Source organism: Diaporthe citri, assembly GCF_014595645.1.
Source record: "Diaporthe citri strain NFHF-8-4 chromosome Unknown scaffold_1, whole genome shotgun sequence".
Lineage (NCBI taxonomy): Eukaryota > Fungi > Ascomycota > Sordariomycetes > Diaporthales > Diaporthaceae > Diaporthe > Diaporthe citri.
This window is the reverse complement of record NW_025064846.1, coordinates 6,540,098-6,556,890: the sequence shown is the minus strand read 5'-3', so window position 1 is coordinate 6,556,890 and position 16,793 is coordinate 6,540,098. Positions and strand designations below refer to the sequence as shown.

Sequence of the window (16,793 nt, the reverse complement as noted above, 5' to 3'; positions counted from 1 at the left end):
GCAACATTTGTTTCATCGGAGAGATTTCTTTGTCTTAGACAGAACCAGACAGGTAATCTTCTCGAATGTTCTGCGCAGCATGCTGCCTACGATGCTACCGATAAGGTGCTCTGCACATATGCATGTGCCTAGCAGCCTCCCTGTCACAAAATATCCACCCGGAAACCACGAGTCAGAGGATCGTCCTCGCCGCACGAAAATCAACACATCCTTCGGACCGCTACGGGTCACACTGGGATCCAGTAAACATTGTCCCTGGATTATGGAGGAGAAAGTTCAATCCGCCCTGCCGTTTCAAGTCAGACCGTGGGGCCGCCAAGTCGGAGATAGATGCTGTGCCTGCTCCCGCTCAGACCGCATCCTCAACCGAATGGCATTCGCGCAGTCTCTTTAGAAGGGGGGAGCCCTTCCTATAACCTTCTTGTTTATGTTTCCGCCGCTGCTTCCGACCACACAGCTGGTCTGATGTTTCGCTCGTTTGTCACTCCGCTCCTTTAGACGATACCATCATCATGGGCGTCAGCTTTCCTCTCGAGAGGGCCGAGCAAATAACTGTGTTTGCAGTTGCTGTGGTCTTCGCCGTGCTTTCTGTGACTGCCGTGGCTCTGCGACTACTGAGCCGTCAAAAGCTGGGGCGATGGCTGGACGCTAGCGACTATTTGATGATCGGATCATGTGTAAGAGACACAATAATGAGATGTACCCCGGGGTAAAGAGGCCTGTTCTCTAACAACCTACAGTTAACAACGGTCGGCCTGTCGGTTATCATTGTGCTTGGTATGCTTCCCTGTTCATGCTCAAGCTACGCCAAACAAGGTATTAATTCTGTGATGCAGCTATACTCTATGCAGGCTTGGGCTTCCACGTTTCAGAGATAGTCGATAGATTCGGTCTCCAAAGCGGATCGGAAACATTCTTGGTTGTTGGTTGAGCCCTCACGACTGTAGCTTCGAACACTTGCACTGCCATCAGGTACTGACAAACTACAGCATCTCCTAGCTGCTCGCATAACGACCACGTTGAGCCTCGCACTTAGCAAACTTTCCCTCCTCGCATTATGCTGCAGAGTATTTACGGTCAGATGGTTCCGTACTGCGGCACATTGGACAATGGCCCTCATTGTGCTTTGGTGAGTCGTACAACCTTGATCGATGGCATCGACACCGGCTGATAACTTTTACAGGGCCATTGGAAATCTATTGATTATATTTCTCATTTGTCAACCGCTTTCATTCGGCTGGGACAAAACCCAGAACGGTAGGGACATATTCCTCTTGTGTCACCCTAAGGCAAAACAATCTCGCATTGCCATCTACATATTTTGTGGCTTGGGATGGTTGGAGTTGCGCGCAAGGCCCGAGGAGGTCATTGTGGTCCTCAGTTCTGATCCGCACCTACTTCCAACATACTATGAAGTCCTAGCTAACTTATCATTGCTCAAGGCCATTGTGGTCCCTCCACTGAGCTCTGGATTGTCGCGGGATCATTGAACATTGCAACAGATGTCATCGTGCTCGTCCTACCCATGCCTTATCTCATCAGGCTGGAGATGACAATGTACAAAAAGGTCACTTTGATGATAACTTTTGGTAAGTCTTTTCCACCCAACTTGCAAGGAAGTTTGCTAATATCTCCTAGGTCTTGGGCTCGTGTAAGTTGCAAGCCGGCATCAATGCTCAAACCTAAATGTCTTTTTCGATTAGCTAACCACTAAATAATCTCCAGTGTCTGCATCATCAGCGCCGTCAAAGTCGCCTTGCTACCCTCCGTCGATAACGGCGACATCACGTTCTCGATCCAACACGCCATGGTTCTGACAGTCCTCGAAGCAGCGCTCGCTGTAATCCTCGCGTGCATCCCCGTCTTGCGTCCCTTGTTCAGGAGTGCGATCTCCACGATGCGAACCAAGAGCCAATTGGGCAACTACAGCACCTCGGCCCGGAAGAGCCAGAAGCCAAAGACAGGAGGCTTCTCGGTGATTGAGGAGCAGCCACTGTCTCCAGCAGCTACCCAGCCAATGCCGAGAAGACCCGAGATCAGCTACTTCAGCGCCGAAGCCGTAAGAGCTAGTTGCAGCGAAAGCAAGGACGGAGAGGAGTTGGAGATGGGAGGGATTACTGTCAAGACTGAGTTCATTGCAAGGTATAGTCACATCAGTGCTCTGTCATAGACCGTCTATGATATAGGTCATCCGCTTGCTTGGAATACGAGTTATTGGGCAGGATACGCGGGGTCGTATCTAACTCAAATGTACAAAAGTGCTCGGCCTCCCCATATGTTCTGAGGGAAGAGAGCTGAATCGTGGAACTAGGATCGCAAAAGAATCTGCATAGACTGTAGTCTTTGTTCATGTACTAACCAACACTGGCTTCATGATCCTATCATTCTTCAAATCGTCCAGTACCTGGGGGAGATCCTCCAACTTGTAGTGCGAGAGCAACTTGTGGAAAGGGAACTGACCAGACCTCCAAAGCTTGATCAGACGCGGTATGAAGATTTGCGACACGGAGTCGCCTTGGTGTGTCCCTCTATAGGTCGCTCCCTTCACGAGCATCTCCGTCGTATGCAGGGAAGCCTGTGTGTTCCCACCCCCAATGGAGACCACCATCCCTCGCTTTTTGAGAGCAGCGAAACCTTCTGTAATGAGCTCTCCGAGTCCAGCACAGTCCAAGGCATAATCAACACCTCTTGCTTCAGTTATTTCCTTGAGCTGCGCGGCGACTGACCCTCGTTCCGACCCAAGCGAGCATATAGTATGAGTAGCAAGCCCTGGCGGGATCAAGTCGAGCTTCTTCTGTGAAATATCAATGACGATAACATGTGAAGGTGAGCATAGCCTAGCCGCCAGGACTGCGGCCAGACCAACGGCGCCGGCGCCAAAGATAGCAAAAGCAGCACCTGGTGGAGGCTTGCAGACGTTGAGCACCGCGCCTGCTCCCGTCTGAATTCCACAACTCAGAGAGGCGAAGAGCTTGAGTTCGTCAGCCGTTGCATCGACCTTGACTGCGCTGGTTTCCCTGGCCAGGGCCAGTTGTCCCATGGAGCTCTGGCCAAAGAATAGGGCACTCAGTGACTGTCCATCCGCTGCCGTGGCAAACTTGGTTGAGTCGTTGTCTTCGCGTAGTCCTCCGAAGTTCAGCTGCTCCATCCGCTCACAGTAAGGGTTGCCGCCCGTGACACAAGCATCACAAGACTTGCAGCTGCTGTAGTGCAGAACGACTTTGTCTCCTCTTTTGAATGCCGTGACCTTGGCCCCGACCTCTTCCACGATCCCGGCCCCTTCATGGCCCAGTATCATCGGCGGCTTCATGAAGAACTTGCCCTCGGCAGCCTTGATGTCCGACGCACATACTGATACTGCAACAGTCCGGACGAGTATCTCGTGGTCGCCAATCCGGTCGTAGTGTATAGTTTCAAGCGTGATTGGCCCGCCGGGAGAGCGGACCACGTAGGATTGGCCGGTCAAAGACATTGTGATGGCAGGTGATCTGTGAGGATGCTACCTAGGTAAAATCGTAGAGTACACAAGAGCTTTCAAGCAATTCATTGGCCAAGTTTCCAGGTCCGTGAGAGTTGTGGTTTCACTTAAGCTCCATGGTTGGCCGAAGCTCGAAGCCGTTCCAGAGGAGCTGACGGGTGCGGAGAATCCACCAGCGGACACATTTGGGGAGAGTTTCGGCTGTTGCATCGGCTTTAGGAGATGACGCAAACCTGCAGATCCGGCAAGAAGATCTAAATGAGAGACAACGGGAGACGGACAGTGCTGTATTACCTCTGGCACACGATGAAAACATCAGTAGCTGCTCCTACCTCTGACTTGTCGTACATGATTAATTTGACGGAAAAGTCAACTTCCGCCGGTCCATGTACAGGCCTAAGATAGACCGTCTTCGCACAGTTGTGTATTACCGACGGATAACAACCTCCGAAGAAGGGCTGACCGTTGTAGAAGAAATCAAAAGGAGTTGCCTGCGTTCTCTACATCTAGCAGAGTATTCTGCAGTAGCTTCACGTCAAGAGCAAAATTGTATCAATTATTCATCTTGTGCTATATAGGTGCTCCAGTCCTTAGAACTATTCTTTATGCGCTGTGTATCTCTCCCCAACGTAATTGAAATGTAAAGGAAATAAATCTGCTGACTCTTCGCTGAACGCCGAATACGAGAAATCAGGGTCATATCATCATCTAGTCATATCATGCTCAATTCCCACCGCCCTTCACAACCAGCTTGCTCTTCTCCGCCGCGGTGGTAGCCACCTGGGAGATGCTCGACGCGTTGGTCATGTCGAAGACAGAGACCTCCGCCTTGAGCTCCTTCGCTATCCACGACCGCAACTCGACCGCCACCAGCGAGTCGACCCCGTACGCATGTAGCGGCTTGCCAGCATCCAAGTTCGACACATCGACGCTCAGCACGCGGGATAGCTTGAGCAGGAGCGCCTCGAGAACCACCTTCTCAGCCTCCTCCGGCGACTTAGCAGCTGTAAGGAGCGCAACGTGGTTGACGGACTTCTTCGCGTCGGTCGTGCCCTCCGCGGCCGCCGCGGTGGCGGAGCTCGACACGGCGAGGTGGCTGAACAGGGGGTCGAGCCTCCAGGTCGGCAGCTCGTGGCCATCTGCGGCGGTCTGTTGTGGGAGCCAGAACCGCGGCAGCACCTGCGACCGGACGATAGGCACGGAGCCCTCGACGGGCCGGCAGTGGTAGTCGAGCGCGGCGTGGAACTCATTCTCCTCCATGAAGGCCCAGCCCATCGAGCGGAGGTGGTCGAGCAGTTCAGGACGCTCTTCCACGTATCCGACTCCGCGGATGATGGGAAGGTCTAGCGAGACGGCATGTGCGCCTTGTGACGCAAGATGGCGGGCGAGTGCGTCTTGGAAGGTGTTGCCTGCTGCGTAGTTGGCCTGTTCTGGGCCGCCGGTGATGCCGACGGTCGACGAGAGGATGATGAAGAAGTCTAGGCTGCGGCCTAGGACATCGTGAAGGTTCCATGATGCGTTGGCTTTGGGTCGGACGGCGTCGTTCCACTCGTCGAGAGTCATGTCCTCAAGGCGGTTATCCTGACTGAGATTAGCATACGTAAGACAGGGCATCGACGTGCGGCTTGAAACTTACCTTGAGAACCATGGAACCTTGTATGCATCCTCTGATAGGCGGCATGGTTGCCAGGCACTTCTCAATGACATCTCTGAGGGTCTCACTATCTGTCACGTCACAAGCCGGCGTGGCGACGTTAACACAGGTAAGCTCGAGCTCCTGGACAAGCTGCTTGGCAGCATCTTGCACGGGGCCACGCCTAGACAGCAGAATCAGGTTCCTTGCTCCCCGACCAGCCATCCATCGCGCTACAGATCTTCCGAGGCCACCGAGACCGCCGGCGATCACATAAGTTGCGTTAGGCTCAAATTGACAAGCCGGTACGCGTCTTGAAAGGACAGGGACGACATCCTGGTCGTGCGGCTCTAGAACCAGTTTCTCAACCTGAGTCCCAGACTGCATCTGGCGGAACGCATCTCCAAGCCGAGAGAACGCATGGGTGGAGATTGGTGTTCTCTGGATAGTCGACTCTGGCCCCCTCAGGAGAAGCTGCTCAACCATTCCCTGGAAGCTACGCTGGGTCCGCACAGGGTCATTCAGTGCTCGGTACTTGAGATCAAAAGTCTCGTAGCGAATGTTCTTCTGTTGGAGATCATTCAACGAGATGCGTGCATTGGTGTTGTCGTCAGCTGGACTGAGGTCGACCAACCGGCCGAATGGGGCAACGCAAGCCACGATCTCTGTGAGCAAGTCGCTCCCAACAGAGTTCAGCACGGTGTCGACACCACGGCCCTGGGTCATCTGATGAATGACAGTCTTGAAGGATGCATCTCGAGCCGAGAGGATGTGGTCCTGCGGAATGCCATACGTTGTTGCGAACAAGGAACGCTGAGCCTCCCCGTCAACCGTAACGAATACCTCCCCACCAGCAAGTTGAGCAAGCTGAACGGCTGCTTGGCTCAGGCTACTCGCACCTGAGTGCACGAGTACTTTGTCGCCCTTGCGGATACTCCCCATCTCATGAAGCACAGAATAGGCAGTAGTGTAAGCGACGGGGATGGACGCAGCCTCGGCCCACGACAGGCGGTCAGGCAGCTTGGCCATGAAGCCATCTGAAGACCTGACGTGTGTCTTAAGCGCACCATTCAGCGCCAGGCCGAAGACCCGATCTCCGGCCTGGAATTTGGAGGCTGGCCCAGTCCCGGTGACAATGCCAGATGCCTCGAGACCCAAGGGAGTTTCTTTGACCTTCCCTCTCACTGACGCCAAGTCCAGGGCAGTCAAGCCACAGGCCTTAAGCTCGAACTCGACCTCATCGGCAGCAAGTGGTGTTTCATGGAGCAGATCATCTTCAAATCTCAGTGACTCCAGCTGGCCTGGAGTGCCGACCTGCAGAGCCAGGGACCGAGAAGCCTCTCCGCCGAGGGCATTCTGGACCACACCCAGAGCAGCGGTTTGGGATCGGATGTGATCCGCAAGATACTCAGCCTTCACAAGTCGTGGCACGTGCGGAACTCCGCCAGTGACCCTGAAGGAGTTCTCGTTGTCATTCTGCGAGGCGCTGAGAGCCCGCACGCACTGTTCTACGATAGTGCCTGGAGCCTCGTTCTGCTCGAACGAAAGAGTGACGAACTGGAAGCCAGGTCTCTCGGACCGAGCGACTCTGGCCAGTCCAGTAACAGGCTCCATGTCAGGCGCCGGTGCGAGTGCATCTCCACCTTTGGTCACCCACAGCAACGACTTGCACTGGCTGGTCATTCGCTTGATCGATGAAAAGACGGAGTCCGTCATGTCTTGGAAAAGTGAGGACTTGAGTTCGGCAAGAACCACGCAGGTAGTGCCGTTCAAGTCTTTCTCACCCAATGCCATCAAAGACGTAACATCACATGCCGAGCCATTCGCGTCGAGGGCCTTCGAGATCTTCCTGGCAACATCAACTTGCTGTGCCGATAGTCCGTCGGTCACGATACAGGTGGTTCCAGTTGTGGAGGTTGCCGCATTTTCTGATGGCACGCCCGACACAAGGATGGAACTCATCTGATGGGCAGAGCCAGGGAAGTCCTGGAAGACCGCGTCAAGCCCAGTGAAGCCACTTTGCGAGAGGTGGTATCGCCAGCCCTCAGCAGACATCAATGGCCCCCACCTGCGGTCCTTGTCCTCTGATAGCCACCAGCCAGGGAGCGTACCAAAGCAGAAATGGCTGAGCAGCACCTCGATGTTGGTAATCTCGAAGAGCAGGAGCTTTCCCCCAGGCTTAAGCAACCTCTTTGCATTGGAGAGCGACACGTCGATCTTCTTCGTTGCGTGCAACACGTTGGCAGCCAGGATAAGGTCGTACCGGCCGGCCTCGAAGCCCTGGTCGAGAGGATCATTCTCGACGTTGAGTACGCGGAAGTCTGCGCTGTCCAGCTGGTCCTTGAATATGGCGTCCTTGGCTTGCTCGAAGAAAGATGGCGAAATGTCGGTGAAGCAATACTTCTCATATCGCTTGCCCTGGGCCGTCAGCGTCTCCATGACAGGCCTGGTCGCACCGCCGGTGCCAGCACCGATTTCGAGGATCTGCATGGCTGGATTCTTGTGTGCCAGGGCATCAACATAGCTGCAAAGCTGCTCGTAACATCTTTGAGAGCCCAGGCCGTAGCGGTAGACATTCTCGGCGATCTTGTCCTTGAAGATGACGTCGAGCGGGTTCAGGGGACCTCCCAGCATCTCTTCCAGCGCTTGGCCCACAGCGATGATCAGGACGCCCTCGGGCGTAGCTCTCGACCTGACCTTGTCCTCGACGTGCTCGATCCCGGGAACAATCCTGTCAGTCGCCTGGCGGGCGATGTGCTCCATCCACGACACGTACTTCAGATGGTGCTCTTCCATACGGCCGATGCGGTCCTTCGTGATGGAAGCGAGGAATCGGCGAATGTACGCAAGGCACAGCGCCTCGCAATCCTCCATCCACTCTGATGGGTTGTCCCCGGTGGCCATGGGGACACCGAATACTTTAGAGGCCTGCTTCTCGCTCAGAAGTGTCGGGTCTGGCTTCCACTCAATGTTGAAAGCATCGTGCAGCGACTCAGCGGCGTCCTGCGACGCACCACCCGGGAGGGTCTTGAAGATCAGACCGGAGGCGTAGACTGAAGGAATATTTGTCTCGGGGCTGACCGCGGTAAAGGACGATTCGGTCTCGCTCTCCCCGCGGACCGAGGGTTGAGCCGTCACCACCAGATAGGCGTTGTGAGCTTCCGGGCTGGCTGAGATCCAGATGCTCTCGGCGTAGATCGGGACCCTGGGCTGATCAGCGCCTGAGGAGTTTGACACCAGTGGTGCGATGTTTGCATGCACGACACCATCCAAGAGTGCTGGATGGACCAAGTGAGGCTGCACGTAATGGCTTGGCATGACCTCTTGGATCTTCGACACCGGCGAGTTGACCCGTGCGAACAGCGTCAGGTCTTGGCCGAGCCGGATATCATCCAGTGTCCGGAATGTAGGGCCAAAGTCCAGCCCAGACTGCTTGAGCTTGCGGTACACCTTGTCGACTGCTATGTCAGCCGCGCAAGCTTGTTGAGCATCTTGAACGACTTTCCTGCACTGTTCCTGGACCATCAGTTCGCTATTGGTCTTTTCCTCCTGATACTCGCTCTGCACTAGTCCACGGCAATGCTCTCTCCATTCGCCATCATTGAACGACCACAGTTGGAACTCATTCCATGTCGACGAGCCAGGTGAGCTGGTCTCTCGGTATGGTCTCAGGTAGAAATGTGTTTCAACGCCCTGGGCGTCATCAGGAACACGCAGCGCCAAATGGAACGAGACGTCTCGAAACCTAAAGCCCTTCAGGGCTTTGCTCTCTTGGGCGATCTGTCGGCTAGCCTCGATGGCCATGACGAGCATGCCCGCAGCAGGGTACAACACATCGCCAGCAACCTTATGGTCCTCAATCCAGGGGTTCTCTGACAGTCGGATGTAATTGCGCCAAGTTGCGTTACTCTTGTTCCAGTCTGTTATGGGCACGCCGAGGAGATCGTGACGTCCAGCCGGGCGCAGGCGGGAATTCTTGCTCAGTCGGCTCTCAAGCCAGTATTCTTTCGAATGGTTGAATGGATAACTCGGTAAATCAATTAGCATTAGTGGTTTGTGGCCATCTGATCCGCGGGCCTCGTTGACTGCAGACAGGTCGACCTCGTAGCCTTGGCAGAAAAGTGATCCAGCTGCCTCCAGGGCAGTCTGCACAGCAGACGACTTGCGTTTGATCATGGAATGGTAGGTGATTGCATCTCTGCCCGAGATTTGCTTGGAAATATTGGCTAAGGGGCCTTTCAGGGCGGCGTGAGGGCCAATCTCGAGTATGTCTGTGATGAGTGCCGAAGGAGCCGGCTTCGTCTTCGTGTATCCATTGATCTTCGGTCCGTCAACAGAATCTTTGAGAAGCTCTGTGACAGATTCGCAAAACCGTACAGGGGAGACAAGATTGGCGACCCAGTAAGATGGCTTTCGGAGTTCAGCCAGAGAGATGGAAGAGCCACGGGTCGAGGAGAAGAACGTCGACTTGAACGGGTTCTGATTTGTCCCAGCTTCCAATTCTCCCATCGCCTCGAGATACTCGTCCGCAATGGCCTTCATGTATTGCGAATGGTAGGCGATTTCGACATTGAGTCTCCGGGCGAAGACCTTCTCCTGATTGAGCATCTCCACGAGCGTGTTGATCTTCTTGGCATCACCGCTGACAGTATGGCTCTGCCAGCTGTTCATGCAGGCAATTTCCAGGGTCCCTTGGCCACCCATTTTGTTCACGCGTTCGATTGCAGCCCAAGTGGCTTTGGTGTCCAGACCTACTGCAGCCATACTTGTCTGAGGCAGGGACCCCGATCGGATCAGCTTTGAGCTCAGCTTGCCCCTGAAGTGGGCGACTTTCCAAGCTGCCTCTCTCGATATTGCTCCGGCAGCGTAGGCACCTGCTACTTCTCCCGAAGAATGGCCAGTGATAGCGTGGGGGAATATGCCCCAGCTAGCCAGGAGATCCACAAGGGCAATTTGTAGGGCGGTGCAGATTGGTTGGCAGAATTCAGGGTCATCAACGCGTGAGCCCGCATGCTTGGAAAGCTCGTCTGCCATCGGTCAGCTTCGACAGATTCTCGTGGAGCAGAGGAAAGGGGCTTTATTGACGTACAGGACAGAGACCAGGAACAACCCAAATCATTCAGGTATCTGTCAGCGGACAGGATGCTTTCTTGGAAGACCGGATATGCCATGAGCTCGATGCCCATCGCTGGCCACTGGGCACCTTGTCCCGTGAAGACGAATGCCAAACGAGGCTGGGACTTGATCCTTGCCGCACTTGGCATCACCTTCAGCGTATCCTGCAGAGCGCTGGGGCTGTCTGCGGTTGTGAAAGCTCGCCATGCATGATGAGTCCTCTTGGAAGCCAGCGTGTGACTGAGGTCTTTGAGCAACCGTTCATCGTCGGCGATTGAGTTCTCGCGAGACTTTGACGCCAGGTATCCCTCGAGGGCATCTCGCATACGCTGTATGCCATCCTGGTCGCTCGTGGATAACACAAATAGTTGGCTGAGAGCTGCATCAGTATCATCATTTACGCCCATATCTATTCCACTGTCCGTTCGACGATGGCCGCCACTGGTACCGTTGGTACCATTGGCGCCGTTGGTGCCGTTGGTGTGTCCTGATCATTCAACATCAGCGCAGCTTTGGAGGCTAGGTGCAAGTACGACGTACCGTTGATGTGTGGCTGTTGTCGGATGCCCCGCGAGCCTGGAGCGACAAGGGTGCGATGGTTACCAACCAGCCGATACTGCTGTAGGAAATGTAAAGCATCATCCATGACCACGTGGGCATTACTACCACCAATGCCAAACGAGTTGATCGACATTCGGCGGAGGCCAGCCTGAGGCCAAGGCGTTGCCTCGGTGGGGAATTTCAGATGCCACGAATCCTTTATCTTGGGATTGGCCTTCTCGAACCAGATGTTTGGTGGAATGACACCTTTCTCAAGCGTGAAGACTCCTTTGATGATTGCAGCAACTCCAGCCGCACCTTCGAGATGTCCCACGTTGCTCTTGAGAGCGCCCACATAGAGGGGCTCGTCTGGCGACCGGTGAGACGCAAAGATCTCGGCGATAGCACTGGCTTCGATTGGGTCGCCTACTTGAGTGCCCGTGCCGTGTGCCTCGAAGAACCGGGTCACAGAGGGGTCGAGCCCAGCTCTCTTGTAGACATGCTTGATGAGAGCAGCCTGGCCAGCCTTGGTTGGCTGTGTGATGCCAGGAGACTTGCCATCCTGGTTCGTGGAGGAATTTCGGATGACGGCGCGGATAACGTCGCCATCACGGACTGCATCAGAGACTCGCTTCAGTACCAAGGTGCCGAATCCCTCTCCACGGGCATACCCGTTGCCTCTGTGGTCAAAACTGTACGATTTGCCGTCCGGGCCAAGAACGCCAGCTGCGTCTAGCTTCAGCGTCATCTCGGGCGAGAGCATGAGATTGCAACCGCCAACAACGGCCTGCAGTGGTCAGCACAATCTTCCCAGGTCTCCAGACACAGTCTCACTCACCATATCAATCTCACGAAGCTTCAGACTCATGCACGCCTCATGAGCCGCCACCAGACTGCTGGAGCAGGCCGTATCGACTGTGATACTTGGGCCACGAAAGTCAAAGAACCACGAGACTCTATTACTGAGCATACTCGCCACCGTACCGGTGGCGGCGTACTTGGAGGGAAGGTCCAAGTCCTTTACTATTATGTCATTATAATCGTAGGCAAAACAGCCGACGTAGACGCCGGTCTGAGAGCCTGCGGCCTTTGGTATAGGAATGCCAGCTGATCTCATGTTAGAACCCAAATCTCAAGGAGTTACCACTTGACTGACCATTCTCGAGAGCCTTGTAGACAGACTCCAGCATCCCCCTCTGCTGGGGATCCATCCCGTTGGCCTCAGCCGGCGTGACAGAGAAGAAGGGCGCATCGAATGCTGCAATACTGCCTCTGACGAAATGTGCATGTCTTGCCCGGGTCTGCGGTATGTTAGCAGGTGGCGGTGGTAACATCAAGCGCCCCTAAAAGGAACTCACCGAGCCACTCCTCTCAGCTTCGGGGTGCCAGAATGAGTCGATCGCGAACCTCTCCGGGGGTATCTCAGACCTGGCCGATCTCCCTGCCAGCAGTGACTCGTAGAAGCTCTCGGCGGTGTCGCCATCACCAGGCAGCCTGGCATCCACCCCGATGATAGCGATCGGCTCATCCATTGTCGATGAACCTTGGTCACTGGATTTTCCGAAGCACGTTGAAGTCTACCGGATCGATATGCTGACACAAACAAATGATGCTGCAGGACTACGTGCTTGATAGGCACTTTGTAGACGGGAGATGGGGGATCATGTACGAGGTCTTGATTCGGGGCCATGTTCCCCTCGACCGCCAGGGCCCATCAACCCCATCCATTCTCGTGGAGTAGTGCCCCATCGTGCATCAATGTCGACGACAGACTGGCGAGCCTGGCGAGCCTTCGATAGGCTGCTCAAGTCCTGATCACGCGCTCACGACTGCTGTATGTGGGAGGGCGGAGACACCACAGTCCGGCCGTGGCCTCGAGCACAGTACGATGTGTCTCCGTGGACGGTAGAGCGTATGGGGGCAATGGCCAATGGTAGTGCTCTGAAGCGCCTGTTGGTGCTTCCAACAGATTGGGAACGAAGCCCACAGGACCCTCCATATTGCAGTAGGCGGTAACGCTATCGAATGTGCCAGGCGAGCCGATCAATGCGCCCCTCCGGTGATCGCCCTCTGGGCACTCTTTTGAACCACATGCAAGCACTGGCACTGGCAGGCCGGGTACATGAGTCTCGAAGGCTCGCGGATCAATGTTCTGCAAGTTGGCTGCACGTACACATTGGCCCGCGGTGCACCGGCTGCTGGCTGCCAGCCACTCAGGCACTCGGTGGCAGTCCGCGGTACGCGTGGAGCATCTGCTACGTACTGTTTCCAAGCACGCCTGGTACGCGTGGTTGTCTTGGTCTGGTTCCCGCCTCGGCTGGTTCAGCTCAGGGGGATGAACGGTCAGGGCAAAGCGACCTGTCAGATTGTCGGGTGGCCCACTCTGTCGTGAGAGAGAGGTACACGGCATTGGATCCAGGTCCAGTCTCAGTGGGCGAGCAAGGTGGACTGACGTCAAAGCAATGCTGGGAATGGAGTCGTGGGTCCAGAAACCCACGTGTCGAGGTCCAGTAATCCGGCCAGGGGCCCCCCCCCCATCCTTCGACATTGAGGGTGGAGCGGGAGGGGCCTCCCCCCTTTCCCAAGCCAATCGGGTCGTGCGCCCTGGGCCGGGTTCGTGTCGTCAGCAACTCTGTTCAGACTTAAGTTCTCACTGCAGCGCAAAGTACCGAGCATGTACGAGGTGGGCATGCAGTGTACTTGTCCCGTCTGGCCCGAGCTTGGACAGAGTGCACTGCATAGGCTAGCACATATACATGGCCATCACCTGGTGCGAGATGTGCACGCGAGCCGGATCACCGATGACGACGATGGCGATGGAACCTCTGCGCCTCTGATAGCAGGGTTCCATCCCGCAATACGATTGCTAAGCCAGCATGATTAAGAAAGGCGCCCTCTTGCTATAGGGACTTGTGTGCGTCGCGCACAACTGCCGGAACTTTGCAAGCTCTCCTCTTTCGGAGACAACAACCAACTTGAGGCGGCCATGACGACCCGGAACCTGTTGCCGACAGCACATTGCTACAGAAATCCGACCTTCAGGCACACCGGTCCCCACCATCGGGCGGGTCCATAGTCTATTTGTGCCAGGGCCGGGACTGGACCGTCATGGCCTGCCATGGCCTGGGGGACCGTATCCAGCCGCGGCCGATCGAATCCGAGGCGACCGATGTGTCACCTAATCACACAAGCTTGCGCCCTGAAAGCCACACACAATGTCGCGCGGGCCCAATGTGAGCTGCCAGGCTGCCGACCAAGCACAGGCAGCTGCCAGGGCTGCCAGGGCTGCCAGGGCTGCCGGGGTGGCGGTGTTTTCCAGTATTATGGGACGCGTGAACCGTATGGCCGGTCGGGCTGGGGGGGGGGTGGTCGGTTTTGGAATGCCTTGCCCTCCGAAATGAGGCCTGGCCCAGGTCCTGGGTTCTTGGGACCCTGGAATCTCTCGACGTATGTAGAAGATCCCAAAACAAATTGAGGCCCATTGTTCTCCCCCCGGGACGATGGTTTAAAAACCAAGGAGTACCCAGACTCTGAATGAGATTCACGTTGAATCTTGTCCCTGACCCGAGTTCTCAGACCCGACTTAAAGTTTCACGACCCCATCAGCCTCTCGGAGCGGCCCGCCGGTCCATGGATTTTACCAAAGGTCGCGGCCGTCCAACAAGCGGCAGTGAGGTCAACTCTTCATCGAAAAATATGGGACGGCCATCGACCAACGCCTCGAGCACCAGCAGGAATTCCACATCCCTCAAATCGCCCCTCACCGCTACTTCGTCGTCCAACCGAACCTACCCCCACAGCAGCATCGTCGACGACGGCGACCTGCCTCTGTCCAATGACATCTGGTCGCGCTCCGACTCGGACGACTCCAACGACGATGCAGAGGCCGTTCCTGCAGCCTCGGAACGGTGAGTCTCCTCCCCTTCGACCCCCTATTAGGCGCGAATGGCGCGGTGCACTGGGTGCCTGATCTCGCGAGCCTCGCCGGGGGGTTCTGCTGGGGGTCAGCCGGGGGTCAGCCGGGGGTCAGCCGGGGGTCAGCCGGGGGTCAACTGCCGAGTCATGTCACGCACTTCTGGGAGCAAATGAAGGCTGACTGGGATCCAATCAGATCGAATCCCAGAGGAAGTGGGTCCCGAACAACAGGATTCTTTCGCTCTCTCATGCACAGGATCAGCAAGTCCTACAAGCGTCAGTCTCGTATCTCCCCGGCCTGCGCTGGTGAATTCAACATTGGCCCAAGCTGACCTGCTATCTCACAGGCTATGGCTTCATACCGAACAATCAGGTGCGACTGTCCTGATCAAAGGATCCTGCGGGGTTTGCCAGGATTGTGGCTAACTCAAGGTTTCGAACTAGCAAGAACAAGACAGAAACGGTATGCATTCCCGGCAGCATATCTACAAGCAATAACTCGTTAGCCCTGACGGCCACTGACCAAGTGCAAAACAGTGCTTCAGCATGAGATAATAAAAGAACTCTTCGACGGAAGATTCCATCTGGCCCCGGCCAGGCGGCCAAAAACCGTCTTGGACATCGGTACCGGGCCCGGTCTATGGGCGTTGGTATGTTTTATCGACCCTCACTCAGGACATTGCCCACCTTTCCTCCACCCACCCTCGGGTCTATTGCATGACGCTAACCCTTTGCAGGAATTCGGCATGTCTCTCTCTGCAGGCTCCCATGTGTCTTTGGCTAACAACTCATCACAGCCCAGCAAAACCCACGAAGCTCAGTGTTAGGAATTGATCTCGAGCCAGTCAAGCCGCCGTACCTGGTATCGAATTGCCATTTTCAGATCAGAGACGCCACCGAGGACTGGGATCTGAACACGACTTTCGACCTCGTCCATGCTCGCATGCTGGGCGACCTGCCAGAAAAAGAACGCCTTGTGCAAGCTGTTTGGGACAACCTCAACCCGGGGGGATGGGCTGAATTCACCGAGTGGATCGTCTTGCTGCAGTCACCCAACCACTCTTTTGAAAACACGTCTTTCCACAAATGGAACAAGCTCATGTCCCGAGGAAAGTTCATGCCCCAGGCCATCATAAGCTTTGCTAATTCTGACTTTACAGGCCTCAAAGATCTTGGAAGTTCCTTATACTATCCGACCCAGTACAAGCCGCTCCTTGAGAAAGTCGGCTTCGAGAACATCACGGTGACCAAGTATGGCGCTCCCACCAATGCTTGCTACCCAGGGAAGAAATTACAGAAGATCGGCACGATGATGGCCAAGAATTGGAATGCCATCATCGAGCCACTCACGCTTTCAGTCTTCATAGACGGCCTGGGCTGGTCAGCAGATGACGTGAAGAAGTTCGTGCTGAATGTCAAGAGGGAGATCCCAGACACGAGATACCACTCCTTCATGACGCTGTAAGGACCACGATACTCTCCGAGTTGGACGCGACCACGGCTTGCTAACCCAACACGCCCTAGGATGACTGTCTACTGTCGGAAGCCGCGCGTCGGCTCAGCTTCTACATCGGTGTCCTCGTTCCAGAGCACGCCTGTTCCAGAGCATGCGACGCGGCGATCGAACGACCAATTGACACACATAGCCGAGGGCCAGGAACCACCTTCGGCCTGATTTATTTGCTTCCAAGATACCCCTCAGTTTTACGAATCCATCTTCCGAGGATCCATCATGAGAAACCGGCCAATGACCCAGGTGGGTCTGTCCCTTGCATACCAAGAAGGCCATGCCAGGGTGAAGTGGGAAGCCATAGTCAACCGCAGAGCCCCAGGCGGCTCCATATACGTGCATGGTGCAGGCACTTATCTGGTGTGCTGACTTGCGAGGTCTGTCGAAGGGAGGAGTCGCAACAATGCCGATATGCAGACTGTATGTATAATTGCACAGTGCGGAAAGCTTACCCACTTTCTAATGCAAGCCGAACACTAGGCACATGCGCACAGTCAACTGACCAGTGAAGACGAGACACGATGGAGGCTATGGGGAACGCGACCAACATGAGAATAATAGTCATAATAAGAGCCATTATAGCAACATGATAACATCCCATG

General features: G+C 55.3%; 4 protein-coding genes across 4 annotated transcripts; 2 read left to right on the top strand and 2 right to left on the bottom strand.

The window, feature by feature from the left end:
* Nucleotides 1-512: 512 nt before the first annotated feature.
* INS49_001750 (uncharacterized protein) lies at nt 513-2,170 on the top strand (the record flags this gene model as incomplete). Its single annotated transcript, XM_043162571.1, has 5 exons — nt 513-677; nt 741-777; nt 1,443-1,589; nt 1,639-1,651; nt 1,726-2,170. 5 exons carry the CDS (start codon nt 513-515, stop codon nt 2,168-2,170), a joined length of 807 nt encoding a protein of 268 aa, XP_043031077.1.
* A 177-nt stretch (nt 2,171-2,347) lies between these two features.
* On the bottom strand, nt 2,348-3,472 carry INS49_001749 (uncharacterized protein; the record flags this gene model as incomplete). The annotated part of the gene is made up of 1 exon (XM_043162570.1): nt 2,348-3,472. The coding sequence occupies one exon, from the start codon at nt 3,470-3,472 to the stop codon at nt 2,348-2,350; it is 1,125 nt and encodes a 374-aa protein (XP_043031076.1).
* Nucleotides 3,473-4,201: 729 nt separating this feature from the next.
* Nucleotides 4,202-12,298, bottom strand: INS49_001748 (uncharacterized protein; the record flags this gene model as incomplete). The annotated part of the gene is made up of 8 exons (XM_043162569.1): nt 4,202-5,059; nt 5,115-10,138; nt 10,201-10,713; nt 10,767-11,553; nt 11,605-11,681; nt 11,739-11,873; nt 11,923-12,067; nt 12,125-12,298. The coding sequence occupies 8 exons, from the start codon at nt 12,296-12,298 to the stop codon at nt 4,202-4,204; spliced, it is 7,713 nt and encodes a 2,570-aa protein (XP_043031075.1).
* A 2,164-nt stretch (nt 12,299-14,462) lies between these two features.
* On the top strand, nt 14,463-16,356 carry INS49_001747 (uncharacterized protein; the record flags this gene model as incomplete). Its single annotated transcript, XM_043162568.1, has 7 exons — nt 14,463-14,674; nt 14,878-14,957; nt 15,029-15,054; nt 15,126-15,144; nt 15,219-15,331; nt 15,484-16,142; nt 16,206-16,356. 7 exons carry the CDS (start codon nt 14,463-14,465, stop codon nt 16,354-16,356), a joined length of 1,260 nt encoding a protein of 419 aa, XP_043031074.1.
* Nucleotides 16,357-16,793: the final 437 nt, after the last annotated feature.